Source organism: Saccopteryx bilineata, chromosome 1, assembly GCF_036850765.1.
Source record: "Saccopteryx bilineata isolate mSacBil1 chromosome 1, mSacBil1_pri_phased_curated, whole genome shotgun sequence".
In the NCBI taxonomy this organism is placed as follows: domain Eukaryota; kingdom Metazoa; phylum Chordata; class Mammalia; order Chiroptera; family Emballonuridae; genus Saccopteryx; species Saccopteryx bilineata.
In genome coordinates, this window is record NC_089490.1 from 173,620,495 (window position 1) to 173,635,117 (window position 14,623).

Consider the following 14,623-nt stretch of genomic DNA (forward strand, 5'->3'; position numbering starts at 1 on the left):
TTAAGGGGTACTTTTCAAGAACAAATAATTGTTTGGAAGCCTCATATTTTCATCGTATATATTTGTATCTTGTAATTTGAGTAGATATCGGTGCTCTCCAACTCACAGAGTACTGAACAACTGTGAATATATTTTATAATAGTCTTTCATTCATAAGATACTATGAAACTCAGGTGATTTTGTTTTAAAGTTACATAAATAAACAAGAATTTTTCATAAAATGTTCAGTAATTATATTCCTTGGACTTCCTGATACACTAGACTTATCTCAATTTTACACAAAGGTAAATATAAATATAACATGCGTTATAGATAACGGAAATGTAACATGTGATAAATGTGCATATGTAACACGTGCATGTAGGTCTAGGTGTGTAAGGTATGTGTATGCCCAGTAAATATGGTATGACTAGAACTATGACCTTAGAAAATGAATGAGAGTTTAAAAACAATTTTCTCATTCTGATATCAGTATCACATCTTAGATTGTCTCTGGCTGTTTGGTCACTTTTTATCACATCAGACTTTTGATCTTTGCTGAGTGAAGTACTTATCATTATTCGACAATTTTCTTTATTATTCTTTTATTATTTGTCTCTACCCACTAGTCGTAAGATCCTTCAGAGGGCGAAGTTTATCTTACTGCTATATTTAGCAAACCTGGAATAGTGCCTGGTGGACTGTCATTAAGTGGGTTTTCAATAAATGTGTCTCATTGAATAAGTAAAGAACTCTTATACCATGGGTCAGGATGTTATCAGAGCCTTACCTCCTTTTCCTTAATGAATTTAGAATTTCACTATAGGAGATTTTTCACAAATAGGTCTTGAAAATTATTATATTATTTGTATGAGTTAAGATAATGCCTTTATTACCGCTCCCCTCCCCCAATTTTTCAAATGCAGTAGAAGTTTGTTTTTGTTCTTTGTTTTTTGCATGAAATCCAAAGCAAGGTCTCATGATCACTTAGTGGACAGGTCCCTCCTAAGCAGTGATTCAATGATACAAGAGTCTCCATTTCATTTCAGATCTTGCTAATTTTAGTTGTCTAATGTTCATTCTGAAGCTCTGTTGTCTTCCAGCAGAGAAGGTAATAGGAGATAGGTCATGTTGGGTCTTGCTGGAAGATTTTAATACGTAAGGTGTGGAAATGACATATGTCACATCTGTGATTTTAAGGGAGTGTGGGAAGTGTAGTCCAGCCCTGTAACTGGAAAGAGGAGGGTGCTGGTGAATAGCTAGCCAGTCTCTGCCATTTTGTGGTATTTTATTGTGTAGAGACCTAAGTATATTTGCCTTTGAATATAAGGTAGCTTTTATAATTTTTAAAGAATTAAAAAGTACTTGTGGGTTAATGATTTTAATTTTGTGTGAGACTTTCTCCCAAACCAACTATTTTTGTTGAAAAAGAAAACAGCTTAGACTCCTCTATGTATCCCATAGGACTCTTTTTTCCTTGACTTGAAACATTTATTTTCCTAACTCCACATGCCCAGGAGCATTTGTACAGCTGGGATAACTAAGCACGGTCCCTTTGGAGCTTATCAAGGTTGTCGACTAATTTGTTATAGAAGCTGTCCTCTGGGATTGCCAGCAACTCCCCTCCCTCGCAGGGACCGCTGCGTTCATAGCACCAATCCCACTTGGTCCTGGAAAACAAGAGACTGAGATCTCAAATTTTAGTAACTGTAGAATATTATTATCAGCATAACTATGTAGATAATCACAAATTTTGCTAAAAAGTGTATTTATAGGGTTGGTTTTTACATTAGGAAATGAAGCTGTGGTTATAATCATGTGAGGTTTCTTTAAGGTGTGTACTGTTTAAATAAGGGAGAAGATGTGCAAAGCTTGGGTTGAATAGAACACCAAATATACTGCTCACAAAAATTAAGGGATATTTCGAAATGAATATGAAGCAATAAAAAAAAGCATTTGATTTTTTTAATTAACCAAGAACACCAGAAAAGCAAACAACAAATCAAAGAAAGGTCTTCAATTATGCAAATGAGATGCAAAACCAACTTTTATCTCATTGGTGAAAATGCACTGTACAAAAGGCTGAAAGTACTGGAGTATCTGCACGGTCCCTGGTCCCCTAATTTTTGTGTGCAGTGTGTAGTAAATGTCCAGAGTCAGGGTACAAAGTAAGGGATATAGATTTTGGAGCCTTTTACTTGGAGACCTTGGAAAAGTCACTTGAGCTGTTTGAGCTTCCATTTTCCTCATCAGTTAAGTGCAGCATCTGGGTTCTTTATAAATATTAGAACAAACAGAAATCAAGTACTCAGCACATTGCTCATTACGTCATACTTGCCGCCAGATGATGGGACTAATTATTTCTAACATATAGAGAAAAGGCACAAAAAGAGTTAAGAATTTAAATAGGTGAAATGCTACCCAGAAGATGATTTTTAAGTTACCTGACTCAGTGCCAAGAGTTGCCATGTATTTTATTGAAAATTTCTTGGACTGAGCGCTCCAGGAATTTTCTGGAATCCCTTGGAGAAATGTGTGCTTGCCAGATCAGTGGTTCTTGATGGTTGCAAATAAATTGAAAAGGAAAAAAGAGATTATATGCTGTGTGTGTTTGGGGTGAGATGGAGTAGCTGTCACTTGAAAACCATCCTAAAACTATGTTTCTTAACAGGCAACAGCAGGACATTTCACTTGGCCATATGTACATGACAATTAATCAACTACCTCAATATTTCTGTGGGAAAGTATATAAAGTTTGTTTTATTTTAGGTTCCAGATAAACATTTTGATTTTGGGGAAAAAACCCAACTATCAGATGACAGGCTTTCAGTGGCTCTGATATTAATTATGGAACTGTTTTCACTGTGCCAGGTGTCTTTCCTTGAGGTGATGAAATTAGTTGATTAGCTTGCATTATAACTAACTCCAAGATGTGTATGCATAATTCTTTTCTGATTGTCAAATGTTAGGGAAGTTATTTATCAGACAAGGTTTTGTTTCTGCCAGAATTAACTATCAGAAAAGAACTTGCTTTCATAAGTTCTTTCAGTTTACCTTTTATTTAAAATTTACTTTAATTTATTGTGTTTACATAGATTCTAGTGTCCCCCTGAATGTATCCCCCCACCCCTGTGTTCCCCTCAACATCCTCCTTGCGCCCTCCCCGCAATGCCCTCCCCCCCCAACGCCCTCCCCCCTTCCCTCCAGGATTTGCTGTCCTGCTCTCTATAACACTGTATTATGTGTATATAATTTCACCAGTTTCTTTCCCTTCCCTGATCCCATCGTTTCATCCCTTTTCCCTCTGTCTGCTTTCCCTCTGGTTACTTTAACTTTTTAAAAGAATAAAATACAAAAAAATACTTTTCAATAAGGAACAGAAAGCAGAAATGACCTCAAGCAATGCTAGCTTGGAATGCTTGTAAGGGTCACATAATCAAATGGGTATAAAAAGGTTAAGAAAGTTTTATGGCTTACACAGATTTAATAATGATTCCTATATATGATGTGACCTCAAAATTGCCAGCATGGGATACTGCCATAACATTTTTTAAAAGATTTTAGTTATTGATTTTACAGAGAGAAGATGGGATTGGGTGAGAAGTGAGAAGTATGAACTCAGTTGCTTCACTTTGTTGTTCATTGGTTGCTTGTCATATGTGCCTTGACCAGGCAAGCCCAGGATTTCAAACCAGAAACTTCAGTGGTCCAGATCAATGCTCTATGATAGCACTGCGCCACCACAGGCCAGGTTTGCCATAACTTTTTAAAAATTAGTTTAGATAGTAAATAGTAAGTGATTTTGTAAAGAACCTGCAAAACAAATGAAAAATCAACTTGAATGTTACACAGTATCACATGTAAATTAAATAAATGATGTGTCTCATAATTTAGAAAGAATAAACACAGGTGGGCACCTCAAAAAGTGACTTTGTGGTATCAGTCATTGATTTTGATTTTGGTGATGCAGAGAGAAAGTTTTAATAAATTTGTTTTATGGAAGTGAGAGTGAGGAATTATTTTAAATTAATATTTTTCTGTATGATTTTGAAATTTGTTTAAGCAACTATGTTAATAAATTGACATAAGCAGCCTGACTGGTGCTGGCGCAGTGGATAGAACATTGACCCGGAACACCGAGGTTTCAGGTTCGAAACCCCAAGATCGCTGGCTTGAGCACGGGATCATCAACGTGATTCCAAGGTCACTGTCTTGAGCAAAGGATCACTGGCTCGGCTTGAGTCTCTGGTTAAGGCCCATACGAGAAGCAGTCAATGAACAACCAAAGTGATGCAATTACAACTTGATGCTTCTCATTTCTCTTTCTGTCTCTCTCTTTCTCTCTTGCAAAAAAAAAATTGACACAAGTAGCCATTTGACCATTTTATCAATATCCATGAGATTTTCAAGTCAACCAATACATTAATAAGTGTATTACAGTTTAATGCTTAAGTATGTGTGCTTCAGAGCTAGACATCCGGGGCTATGATCTATCTCTGCCACGTTTCTCTGTATGGGCTTCAAGCAAGTCACTTTTCTGTTTTAGTTCTGTTCTATCTAAAATGGTCATCATAATACCTACTTCATACATTGTTGTAAGAATTAAATGAGCTTAAATGAGTAAGAGAATAGTTTCTGTAGCTGGATGACTTGGGTCACTAAAGCCCTTTCTAGGAGTAAGTCTAGTCTGAGATTCCAGCTACAGGAATTCTAGAGCTGGAAAGGACCCGTATCTTACACAGAGTCTAGCATGTGATAATTTATAGCTAACACACTTCTGTAGTGATTTCTGTGTGCCAGGCCCTACTCCAAGTGCTTGAGGCTCAGTCATTCATTTAATCCTCACAACACAGGTTTTCAATAAATGATGAGTAAATGGAAAATGTAGGAGACTATATTTTCACTAACACCTCAGAGAAAAATAGGAAATGTACTATACTAACTCTTTCTTGCAGAGCTTAAAAACATGAACATAAAGAACCTCACAGCCCTGGCCGGTTGGCTCCGCGGTAGAGCGTCGGCCTGGCGTGCGGGGGACCCGGGTTCGATTCCCGGCCAGGGCACATAGGAGAAGCGCCCATTTGCTTCTCCACCCCCACCCCCCTCCTTCCTCTCTGTCTCTCTCTTTCCCTCCCGCAGCCAAGGCTCCATTGGAGCAAAGATGGCCCGGGCGCTGGGGATGGCTCCTTGGCCTCTGCCCCAGGCGCTAGAGTGGCTCTGGTCGCCGCAGAGCGACGCCCCGGAGGGGCAGAGCATCGCCCCCTGGTGGGCAGAACGTCGCCCCTGGTGGGCGTGCCGGGTGGATCCCAGTTGGGCGCATGCGGGAGTCTGTCTGACTGTCTCTCCCCATTTCCAGCTTCAGAAAAAGAAAAAGAAAAAAAAAAAGAACCTCACAAAATTTCAGGGATGATATGGGGAAAACATTTGGGTAAACTCTTAATTTTTAGTCAATGTCATATTTAATTAACCTTAGTTAGTGTTTATCAATATGAACTGCCAGGGAAGATTGAATAGATTCAAACAATTACGCCAAACCTTGTGGGTTCTGTTGTAATTATTTCTTGAAATAAAGTGATTGTAAGGTTTATTGGGGGAACTTTCTAGTTAAATAAATTTCAGCTGATAGTGGCGTTATTTTTTGTTTGTTTGTTTGTTTTTGTTTCTAACTCTTGCATTTTTCAGCACTGTGATAATAATACAGTGTGTCCGTTAAGTCATGGTGCACTTTTGACTGGTCACAGGAAAGCAACAAAAGACGATAGAAATGTGAAATCTGCACCAAATAAAAGGAAAACCCTCCCAGTTTCATACCTATTCAGTGCAGTTCGATGTGGGCTCACGCACAGATTTTTTAGGGCTCCTTAGGAAGCTATCCCGTATAGCCTCTACAGACTTGTCACTGACTGATGGCCTTCCAGAACGGAGTTTCTCCACCAAACTGCTGGTTTCACATTTCTATCGTCTTTTGTTGCTTTCCTGTGACTGGTTAAAAGTGCACCGTGACTTTACGGACACACTGTACATTATGGAACATGAAACTATTACATTTTCATTATGTGTCCAGTAATATACTGACTCTCCTCACTGAGCTTGAAAACAAGAATGTAGTGAGGTCTTTTGGAGGAAGTAGGGCAACCACATTAGTCTCTACTGCAGTATCACCACTTTGAGGAATGTTATAAATTTTAACAAAGTATTTTCTTAGTAGTGTCAGAAACATCCAGGCATCCATTTATTGTTTTTATGTTCAAAATAGAGTTTATTTATTAGCTAGTAATTTTATAAATGCCAATCATTAATTAATAAGTCAAAGATTATCACATGCCTGTTCATACATGAAACTTAAGTCTTTTGTGTGGCACTTCTCACTTAAAGCTAATTGTAGCATCCCTGTTTCTCCCCAAAAGAAAACAAAACAAGATATTATATAATTAATAACCAGATTTAACAAACTATGATTAATTAAGTTTTTTAATAACTTAATGTGTTTAAGAATCTGATTTAAATATTATTCTTGTTGTTTGTTATGTAGTTGGTAATGTTTATGTTTAAACTGTATGTGTTTAAGAATCCGATTTAAATATTATTCTTGTAGTTTGTTATGTAGTTGGTAATGTTTATGTTTAAACTATGATTTGGCCATTTGCCCAACAGTTTATTACAGTTGTGATTCACAAATATTGTATTTCTAGATCTAGGTTGCTTTATCCAGGAAAAATTTGAGCAATAATATATTCATATAATCAAATATTAAATAATATTATTAAATATTAAATATAAATATTTAAATAGAAATATGAGATTGCTTTGCTGTGAAATATGTTGGTGTTAAGATCAGAATGTATAAAATGTGTTAATATTTCCCTTTAATTACTTGATTATTATTTAATTTTATTTATTTAATTGCTGTACAGAGTAGCAGTTTCAAATTTTTTTGTTTTTTTAATAGAATTATTATTATAAATGATATCTAGAGTCATGTAATTCACAGCTTCATTTTAATCTAAAATTTGATAGCATACTTAAAGTTATTTATTGATTGATTTTAAAGGTGTGGGGAGGAGTGGGAAGCATCAACTCAAAGCAGTGCTTCTCGCCTGACCAGGTGCTGGCACAGTGGATGGAGTGTCTTACTGGGATGTGGAGGACCCAGGTTAAAGACCCCGGGGTCGCCAGCTTGAGCGCGGGCTCATCTGGTTTGGGCAGGGCTCACCAGCTTGAGCCCAGGGTCACTGGCTCGAGTGGGGGGGGGGGTTACTCCGTCTGCTGAGGGCCCACGTTCAAGGCACATATGAGAGGGCGGTCGATGAACAACTAAGTGTTGCAACGAAAAACTAATGATTGATGCTTCTCATCTTTCTCCGTTCCTGTCTGTCTGTCCCTGCCTGTCCCACTCTCTCTGACTCTCTCTCGGTCTCTGTAAAAGGAAAAAGGAAAAAAGAAAAGAAAAGAAAAAGCAGTGCTTCTCGTGCATGCTTTGACCAGGCAAAACCTGGGCTTTTGAATCAGTAACCTCAGCATTCCAGGCCAGTGCTCTATTTATTGTGCCACCACAGGTCAGGCTGATAGTAATTTAAATAGGTACTGGGTCAAGGCTAGAAAAGTTTGGAATAAGTTCATCTTGTTGTCTTTGGCATGTTGTGCCTTTTTTTTTTTTTTTTTTTTTGGATCATTTTATTCAGACCTTGAGTAACTATCTCCCTCGGGGTTCTGTTTTACCTTAGTACCTGTGCCAGTGTTTGCTCCTTCTCCCAATCCCTTCATTTGCCTCTTGGACCCATTTCCCAGGCATGGGCTCAGTCTTTATATTAGAGTGTTGTGGCTGGGCCAGATTTCAGGCTTTTTCCTTATGGGACAACTTATGAAATTTCTCCTATTCTGTAGCCTTGACTGATGTGTACTATCAATAAAAATTAATCATGATACTGTTATCCCAATCTATAGGGGCTAACTTTAAGCTTTTGTAAATACAGCATGTATTTACTCTAAGCTTAATATAACATTATTTCATGCTCTTCTGCAAAGAACATAGAAGGTTTTTATTTTGTATTTTTCTGAAGTTGGAAACGGGGAGGCAGTCAGACAGACTCCCGCATGCACCCGACCGGGATCCATCCGGCACGCCCACCAGGAGGCAATGCTCTGCCCATTCGGGGCGTCGCTCTGTTGCGACCAGAGCCTGTCTAGCGCCTGAGGCAGAGGCCAAGGAGCCATCCCCAGCGCCTGGGCCATCTTTGCTCCAATGGAGCCTTGGCTGCGGGAGGGGAAGAGAGAGACAGAGAGGAAGGAGAGGGGGAGGGGTGGAGAAGCAGATGGGCGCCTCTCCTGTGTGCCCTGGCCGGGAATCGAACCCGGGACTTCCGCACACGAGGTCGATGCTCTACCACTGAGCCAACCAGCCAGGGCCCCATAGAAGGTTTTAAGGAGATAAAAATACATATTTGAAAAACTGATTTATTTCTCTGTTGTAGAGAACATCAATTTTAATGAAGTTTTAGATAGTAGAAGTTAATGTTTGGAATTGGGAATGTCATATTCACCTTGATATTCTCTGTTTTAACAAAGTGTCTAATATAGCAGATACTCAATAAGTATGCATAAAATTAGAATTGAATTCTTAAAAGTGAAAGTTTTTTTAAAAAAAAACAATCTTCACAACTCTTCGCTTAACATAGCCTGTATAAAGGCTGGTTAAATCGTGGTCTGTATAAAGGCTGGAGCCATGTCTCTCTGTGAGATTTAGAGTTCTTACAACTCCTGTTGCTTTTCACATTGTGAATTCTTAGGAGAGATGATTGGTTAATGGGCACATAGGAGAAAAGTCTTATGAAACTTGAATAAAAAATTGTTTAGTGAGATATATCTAAGTTAATTTTTAAAAAATCATACTATGTAGTACATGTCAACCTGAGTCATGTCTATAAAAGGTAATCAATAGAAATCAGTTTGTTGTTCTGTAATTGCACTTATCGACTGATGCCTTTTAAAATCATTGAACCATTGAGTGATGTTCCCCCAGTTGCCTTCTGCAGTAAGTGACAAAATTAAATGGAAATATAGCTAGGATGATGAAAGCCTTTTATCCTGGCTTTGAACACATTATCTTAATATTTGATATTTACCCCTGAGCTACATGTAAAATCATAGTCATTAATGTATCTCTTCATAATTCTGTCTTCAGATGTTCCAGAGAAATCCTAAAGATATTTTACACTCTCACATTGTGAATAAAATATATAAATTCTTTTTTTCTTTAGTGTGACTCTAAACAATTATACCCTAGCCAAATTGACAGACTTATAACTTACCAATAGCCTGGAACCATTGTACAAATTTTATTATTTTTTTCTTTTTTATAGACTTTATTGAGATGACACTGGTTAACAAAATTATACAAATTTCAGGTACACAGTTCTATAACAGCACATCATCCATACACAGTATTGTGTGTTCACCACCCTAAGTCAAGTCTTTGTCCAAAAACACGTAAAATCTTAGTTTAGAGCAGGGGTAGTCAACCTTTTTATACCTACCGCCCACTTTTGTATCTGTTAGTAGTAAAATTTTCTAACCGCCCACCAGTTCCACAGTAATGGTGGTTTATAAAGTAGTGAAGTAACTTTACTTTATAAAATTTATAAAGCAGAGTTACAGCAAGTTAAAGCATATAATAATAATTACTTACCAAGTACTTTATGTCGGATTTTTGCTGTTTAGCAGAATAAATCTTTATAAAACAACTTACTATAGTTAAATTTATCTTTTTATTTATACTTTGGTTGCTCTGCTACCGCCCACCATGAAAGCTGGAATGCCCACTAGTGGGCAGTAGAGACCAGGTTGACTACCACTGGTTTAGAGGGTTTGGCCTATCTATTCCTTATAGGAAAATTGCTATTCTCCTTAATTTTATTTAATGCTTAACAACATCTTTAATTTTTTTAAACATCATGTTTGTGATGATTTCCCACACTTCAATAAACATCTCACTTCTCTGAACTTCTCCAACATGTGTTTTAGCCATTTACTTGGCATGCTATCATAAGTCCCCTAATAACTTCATATTTAAATCTTTTCTTTGGATACCTCATCTCTAGAATTCAAAAAATACTTCTCTACAGACTGTATTAAAGATTACTAAATATCATAATCTGGTTATTGAGTCAGGTCTAAATGATTGGGGATGTAAATACATTTTGCCTCTTTGCTTGGGACTTTGGGGAGGGTCAAAACCCATTAGTCATTATCATAAACCTGAATCACCTCCCTTGTGAGGCTCATTCTAAACTATGAAATGGCATCTTGTTTTTTGAGGAGGAGAAGGGATGAAGTCAAAGGAAAAGAAGGGGATATTGCTAAGATAAACTCTTTAATTTTATTTTAACAGTTTATATATTTATTATTATGCAACACCTGAATAAGACCAGAGTGTGGGCAGGAAAGAGATTGCTACCAGAATTAAGATATGTTTTGAAATGTGATGTGTATTATTGACCAGTAGTATTATGAGTGTGATAAAAGGGGTGATAGCACCTTTTTTTTTTTAATTAAGTGGGAGACAGGGAGGCAGAGAAACAGACTCCCAAACACACCCTGACCAAAATCCACCTGGCCAAGTCCCCTATGGGGCGATGTTCTGCCCATCTGGGGCACTGCTCTGTTGCTCACTTGGCAACTGAGCTGTTTTAGTGCCTGAGGCGAGGCCATGGTGCCATCCTTAGTGCCTGGGACCAACTTGCTCAAATGAGCCATGGCTGCAGGAGAGGGGAGGTGGTAGTGAGAGAAAGAGAAGGAAGAGGGGTGAAAAAGCAGATGGGCGCTTCTCTTGTGTGCCCTGACTGGGAATCAAACCTGGGACTTGTGACTTCCATATACCAGACTGGTGTTCTATTGCTGAGCCAACCGGCCAGGGCCACATCTTTTTTTATTTTTTTATTTTTTTTATTTTTTTTAAATTCAAAAGAAGTGGTAATAACTTAGAAGAGTATAAGACTCTTAAGGGCAGTATTTTCTTAGTATCTTATTCATTGATTAGCACATAGTAAGAGGAAAGGGCTCAGTAAATACTTGCTCATTAGACAAGTGTGCAAATGCTTCCCTTTTCAGTGCATTTTCTCAGCTAATGGGAGAGTGGTGGAAGCACTTGAGGGATGCCTGGTGAATATGTTCAATAGAAGTTACATTTATTTAAGGTTTGAACATGAACAAAAAGAAAATGGACATGTATATGGATGTACATAGATAAGTACACGTTGTCCATAACTTTCTCAATTCTCAGAAATGTGACAGCATCCTTTTCTGTTTTCTCCTTAGAGGCTAGCACAATTATTTGTATAATTTCAAGAATTCTTTGTCAATTCTAAGAATTTTTAAAGGCATCTTTAAACATTATTTGGAATATAATAAAAAAACCTTAAAACTGTTTTGTTATTTAAACTATTTCTTGTCATGAAGTGTTATTTGTGATGACTGACAAATAGTAATAGACTAATTTGCTCATTGGTATGTAATTTGAAATTTTTTAGTTCATTGAATTAAATGCTTACCCAAGTTAATCTTAACCACCAAACCCACCTATTTACACATTGAATTTGGTATTATTTGAGGTTCATTGAATGCCCATAAACTTTACAAATTTTGTGATTTTTGGTAAATAAGACAATCTTTAGTAATTTCTGAATTTAAAAAATGAAGAATCTTTTCTAATAATATATTTGGCTAGATGATGTAGAGTGTAATATAATTTTTAAATGTCTTAGAGTTCTTGATTCAAGTTGTAATCCTAGTTTTTCCTGCTCCTTCCATAGCTTCCTGCAGATTTCACAAAGCTGCACCTCACTGATAGTCTCCACCCCCAGGTGACCCACGTTTCTTCTAGCCACTCAGGATGTAGTATCACTAGTGATTCTGGAAGCAGCAGTCTTTCTGATATCTACCAGGTAAGAACGTGGGGTTGTTTTTTTGGGGGGGGGATTGTTTCTTTGTTTTGGTTATTTGCTTCATTTTCATGCATTCCAAGGAATTTTGTGATTATTAATTGATAGAACCTATAAAGTAACGGTATGTGCATACATTATTGTGCATCCACAGACATAAAATGTTAATGCTTTTATGCTTCACACAGACATATAGTATGTTGAAGTTTGTTTTAGGAAGTAGAACTACTATCTAATTGTATATGACTCTGCTATTACCAGTTATTAGGATTTTAAATATTGTGGTTACAATGGAAATGTTTCTCTTGACTTTAAATATATTATTAATTTGAGTTACATATACAGTATTAGGTTTATGGTTTAAAACTAAAACTGTAGAGAGAAACTACAGAATTATGCTTTTATAGTAACTTTTTTATTAAAGGATTGAATATGACCAAAGCAAGATATTATTAAGATTGTATTTGCTCTTGATGGTTGGCTCAGTGGTAGAGCTTTGGTCTGGCCTGTGGATGTCCCAGGTTTGATTCCCAGTCAGAGCACACAGAAGGAATGACCATCTGCTCCACGCCTCCCCCTTCCCTTCTCTCTCTCTGTCTCTCTCTCTCTCTCTCTCTCTCTGTCATCCCCTCCCACAGCCATGGCTTGACTAATTCAAGTGCATTGGGCCTGGGTCTTGAGGATGGCTCTGTGGAACCTCTGCCTCAGGCACTGAAAATAGCTCAGTTGCAAGCATGGCCCCAAATGAGCAGAGCATCGGACCCAGATAGGGTTGCTGGGTGGATTCCGGTCAGGATGCATGCGAAAATCTGTCTATCTCCCCTCCTCTCATTTGGAAAAGAAGAAAACATTAAATATATATATATATTGGATTGTTAAGTTTTTTTACATTTTTTATTACATTTAGATTTAGCTATATGTTTAAAATAAATTTCTATGATACTAATGAATGGAAAAGAAACTAGAACTATGAAATTCAAAAAAATGTGTTGAAAGCAAAATCATTTTAATTTTATTTAATTGTTAATGAATAACTTGCTGAGTTAGAAAATTCAAATTTAGGACATGTGACTAAAATATATACACAAAAGTTCCTTTGGTTCTGGTTGAGTAGCTTAATTGCTTAAAGTATCATCCCATACACCAAAGTTGCAGCTTCAATCCTCAGTTAGGACACATACAAGAATCAACTATGAATGCATGAATAAGTGGAACAACAAGTCAATGTCTCTCTCTCTAAAGAATTATCCATGAGAAAGGTACTTTTGGGGGAGGGTCTTTAATTATATATTACTAATACGGGATTTTTTTTATTGTTTCAACAAAATGAACATAATATGTACTTTATAAAAGTGTAATTCTTGGCTTCTTAAGAATCCTGATATAAGACAATGAATGATAAAAGTACCTTTCTTTAGAAACATAGTGTTTCAGGGTCATTGGTATATTTAGGCATTGTCAAGTTTTTATTTTTTGAAAAAATTACTAAAAGTAACTAAACAATTAGAATACCATTAGGGCAAAACATATTTAAGTCGTTTGTTGTTTTTTTGTTTTTTTTTTTTTTGTGAGACAGAGAGAGACACAGATAGGGATAAACAGACAGGAAGGGAGAGCGGTAAGAAGCATCAATTCTTTGTTGCAGTTCCTTAGTTGTTCATTGATTGCTTTCTCATATGTGCCTTGACCGGGGGCTACAGCAGACCGAGTGAGCCCACACTCAAGCTGATGACCTCAGTGTTTCGAATCTGGGTCCTCTGCATCCTAGTCCAATGCTCTATCCACTGTGCTACTGCCTGGTCAGGCTATTTAAGTCTTAAATTGTATTGATCATGGAAAATTGATCTTCTTTTAAGAAGGCACTTCATCAGTGTCATAGAAAGCTTGGTAATAATTGAAGATTCTTGACTGATTAAGAATTTTTCTATTATTTTGCAATAAGAAATAGAACTAATCTGGCCCTTTAAAGTAACTTCTCAAATTTTCACTCTGATGAAGTCAAACATTAACTTGCATTTAAATCTTTTTTTTTTTCTTTTTGGTGAAAGAGAGAGAGATAGACAAAGAGAGGGGTGGACAGACAGGAAGGAGAGATGAGAAGCATCAATTTTTTGTTGTGACATCTTAGTTGTTCATTGATTGCTTTCTCATATGTGCCTTGACTGGGGGGCTACAGCTGAGCCAGTGACCCCTTGCTCAAGCCAGTGACCTTAGGCTCAAGTCAGCGACCTTGGGGTCATGTCTATGACTCCATGCTCAAGCCAGCAACCTCAGGGTTTTGAACCTAGGTCCTCTGCATCCCAGGCCGACACTCTATCCACTGCGCCATGCCTGGTCAGGCTGTACTTAAATCTTTATGAAGTAATCCCATTTTCAAATGTTAAAGAAGAAAAAGGTGGTAGATCAGGCTAAATTTCCCCTCCCATCCTTACCCCCATACAGCCTATTTGAGAAGTTGATATTCTTTAACATTTACTCAAAAGAGTGTCATTTATAAAGGTACAAAGAACAATATTAAGTAAAAGCTATGCTTCAGTTTATATTAATTGAAATATCATGATAGAGCTTTGAGTTGATTTTACATTTTAAATATCTATAGTGGGAACACAGCTTGAGGTTGTAGAAGTTACCACTGCTCTCTTAAAATAGATATAAAACTGATTGTAAATCTATAAGAATGGAGTAAGTTGTTTATGTAATTTATTGAG

General features: G+C 37.0%; 1 protein-coding gene and 1 non-coding gene across 9 annotated transcripts in view; one reads left to right on the top strand and one right to left on the bottom strand.

Moving 5' to 3' along the window:
* Window positions 1–14,623, top strand: part of RAPGEF2 (Rap guanine nucleotide exchange factor 2) — a 255,836-nt gene that overhangs the window by 190,998 nt on the left and 50,215 nt on the right. For all 8 annotated transcript variants that reach the window (XM_066279961.1, XM_066279974.1, XM_066279981.1 and 5 more), the window contains one exon: window positions 11,787–11,918. In XM_066279961.1, the coding sequence (XP_066136058.1) occupies window positions 11,787–11,918 (132 nt within the window). The remainder of the gene's footprint in view (window positions 1–11,786; window positions 11,919–14,623) is intronic.
* Window positions 8,310–8,385, bottom strand: TRNAT-CGU (transfer RNA threonine (anticodon CGU)). Its single transcript has one exon. It is a non-coding gene; the product is annotated as a tRNA-Thr (tRNA).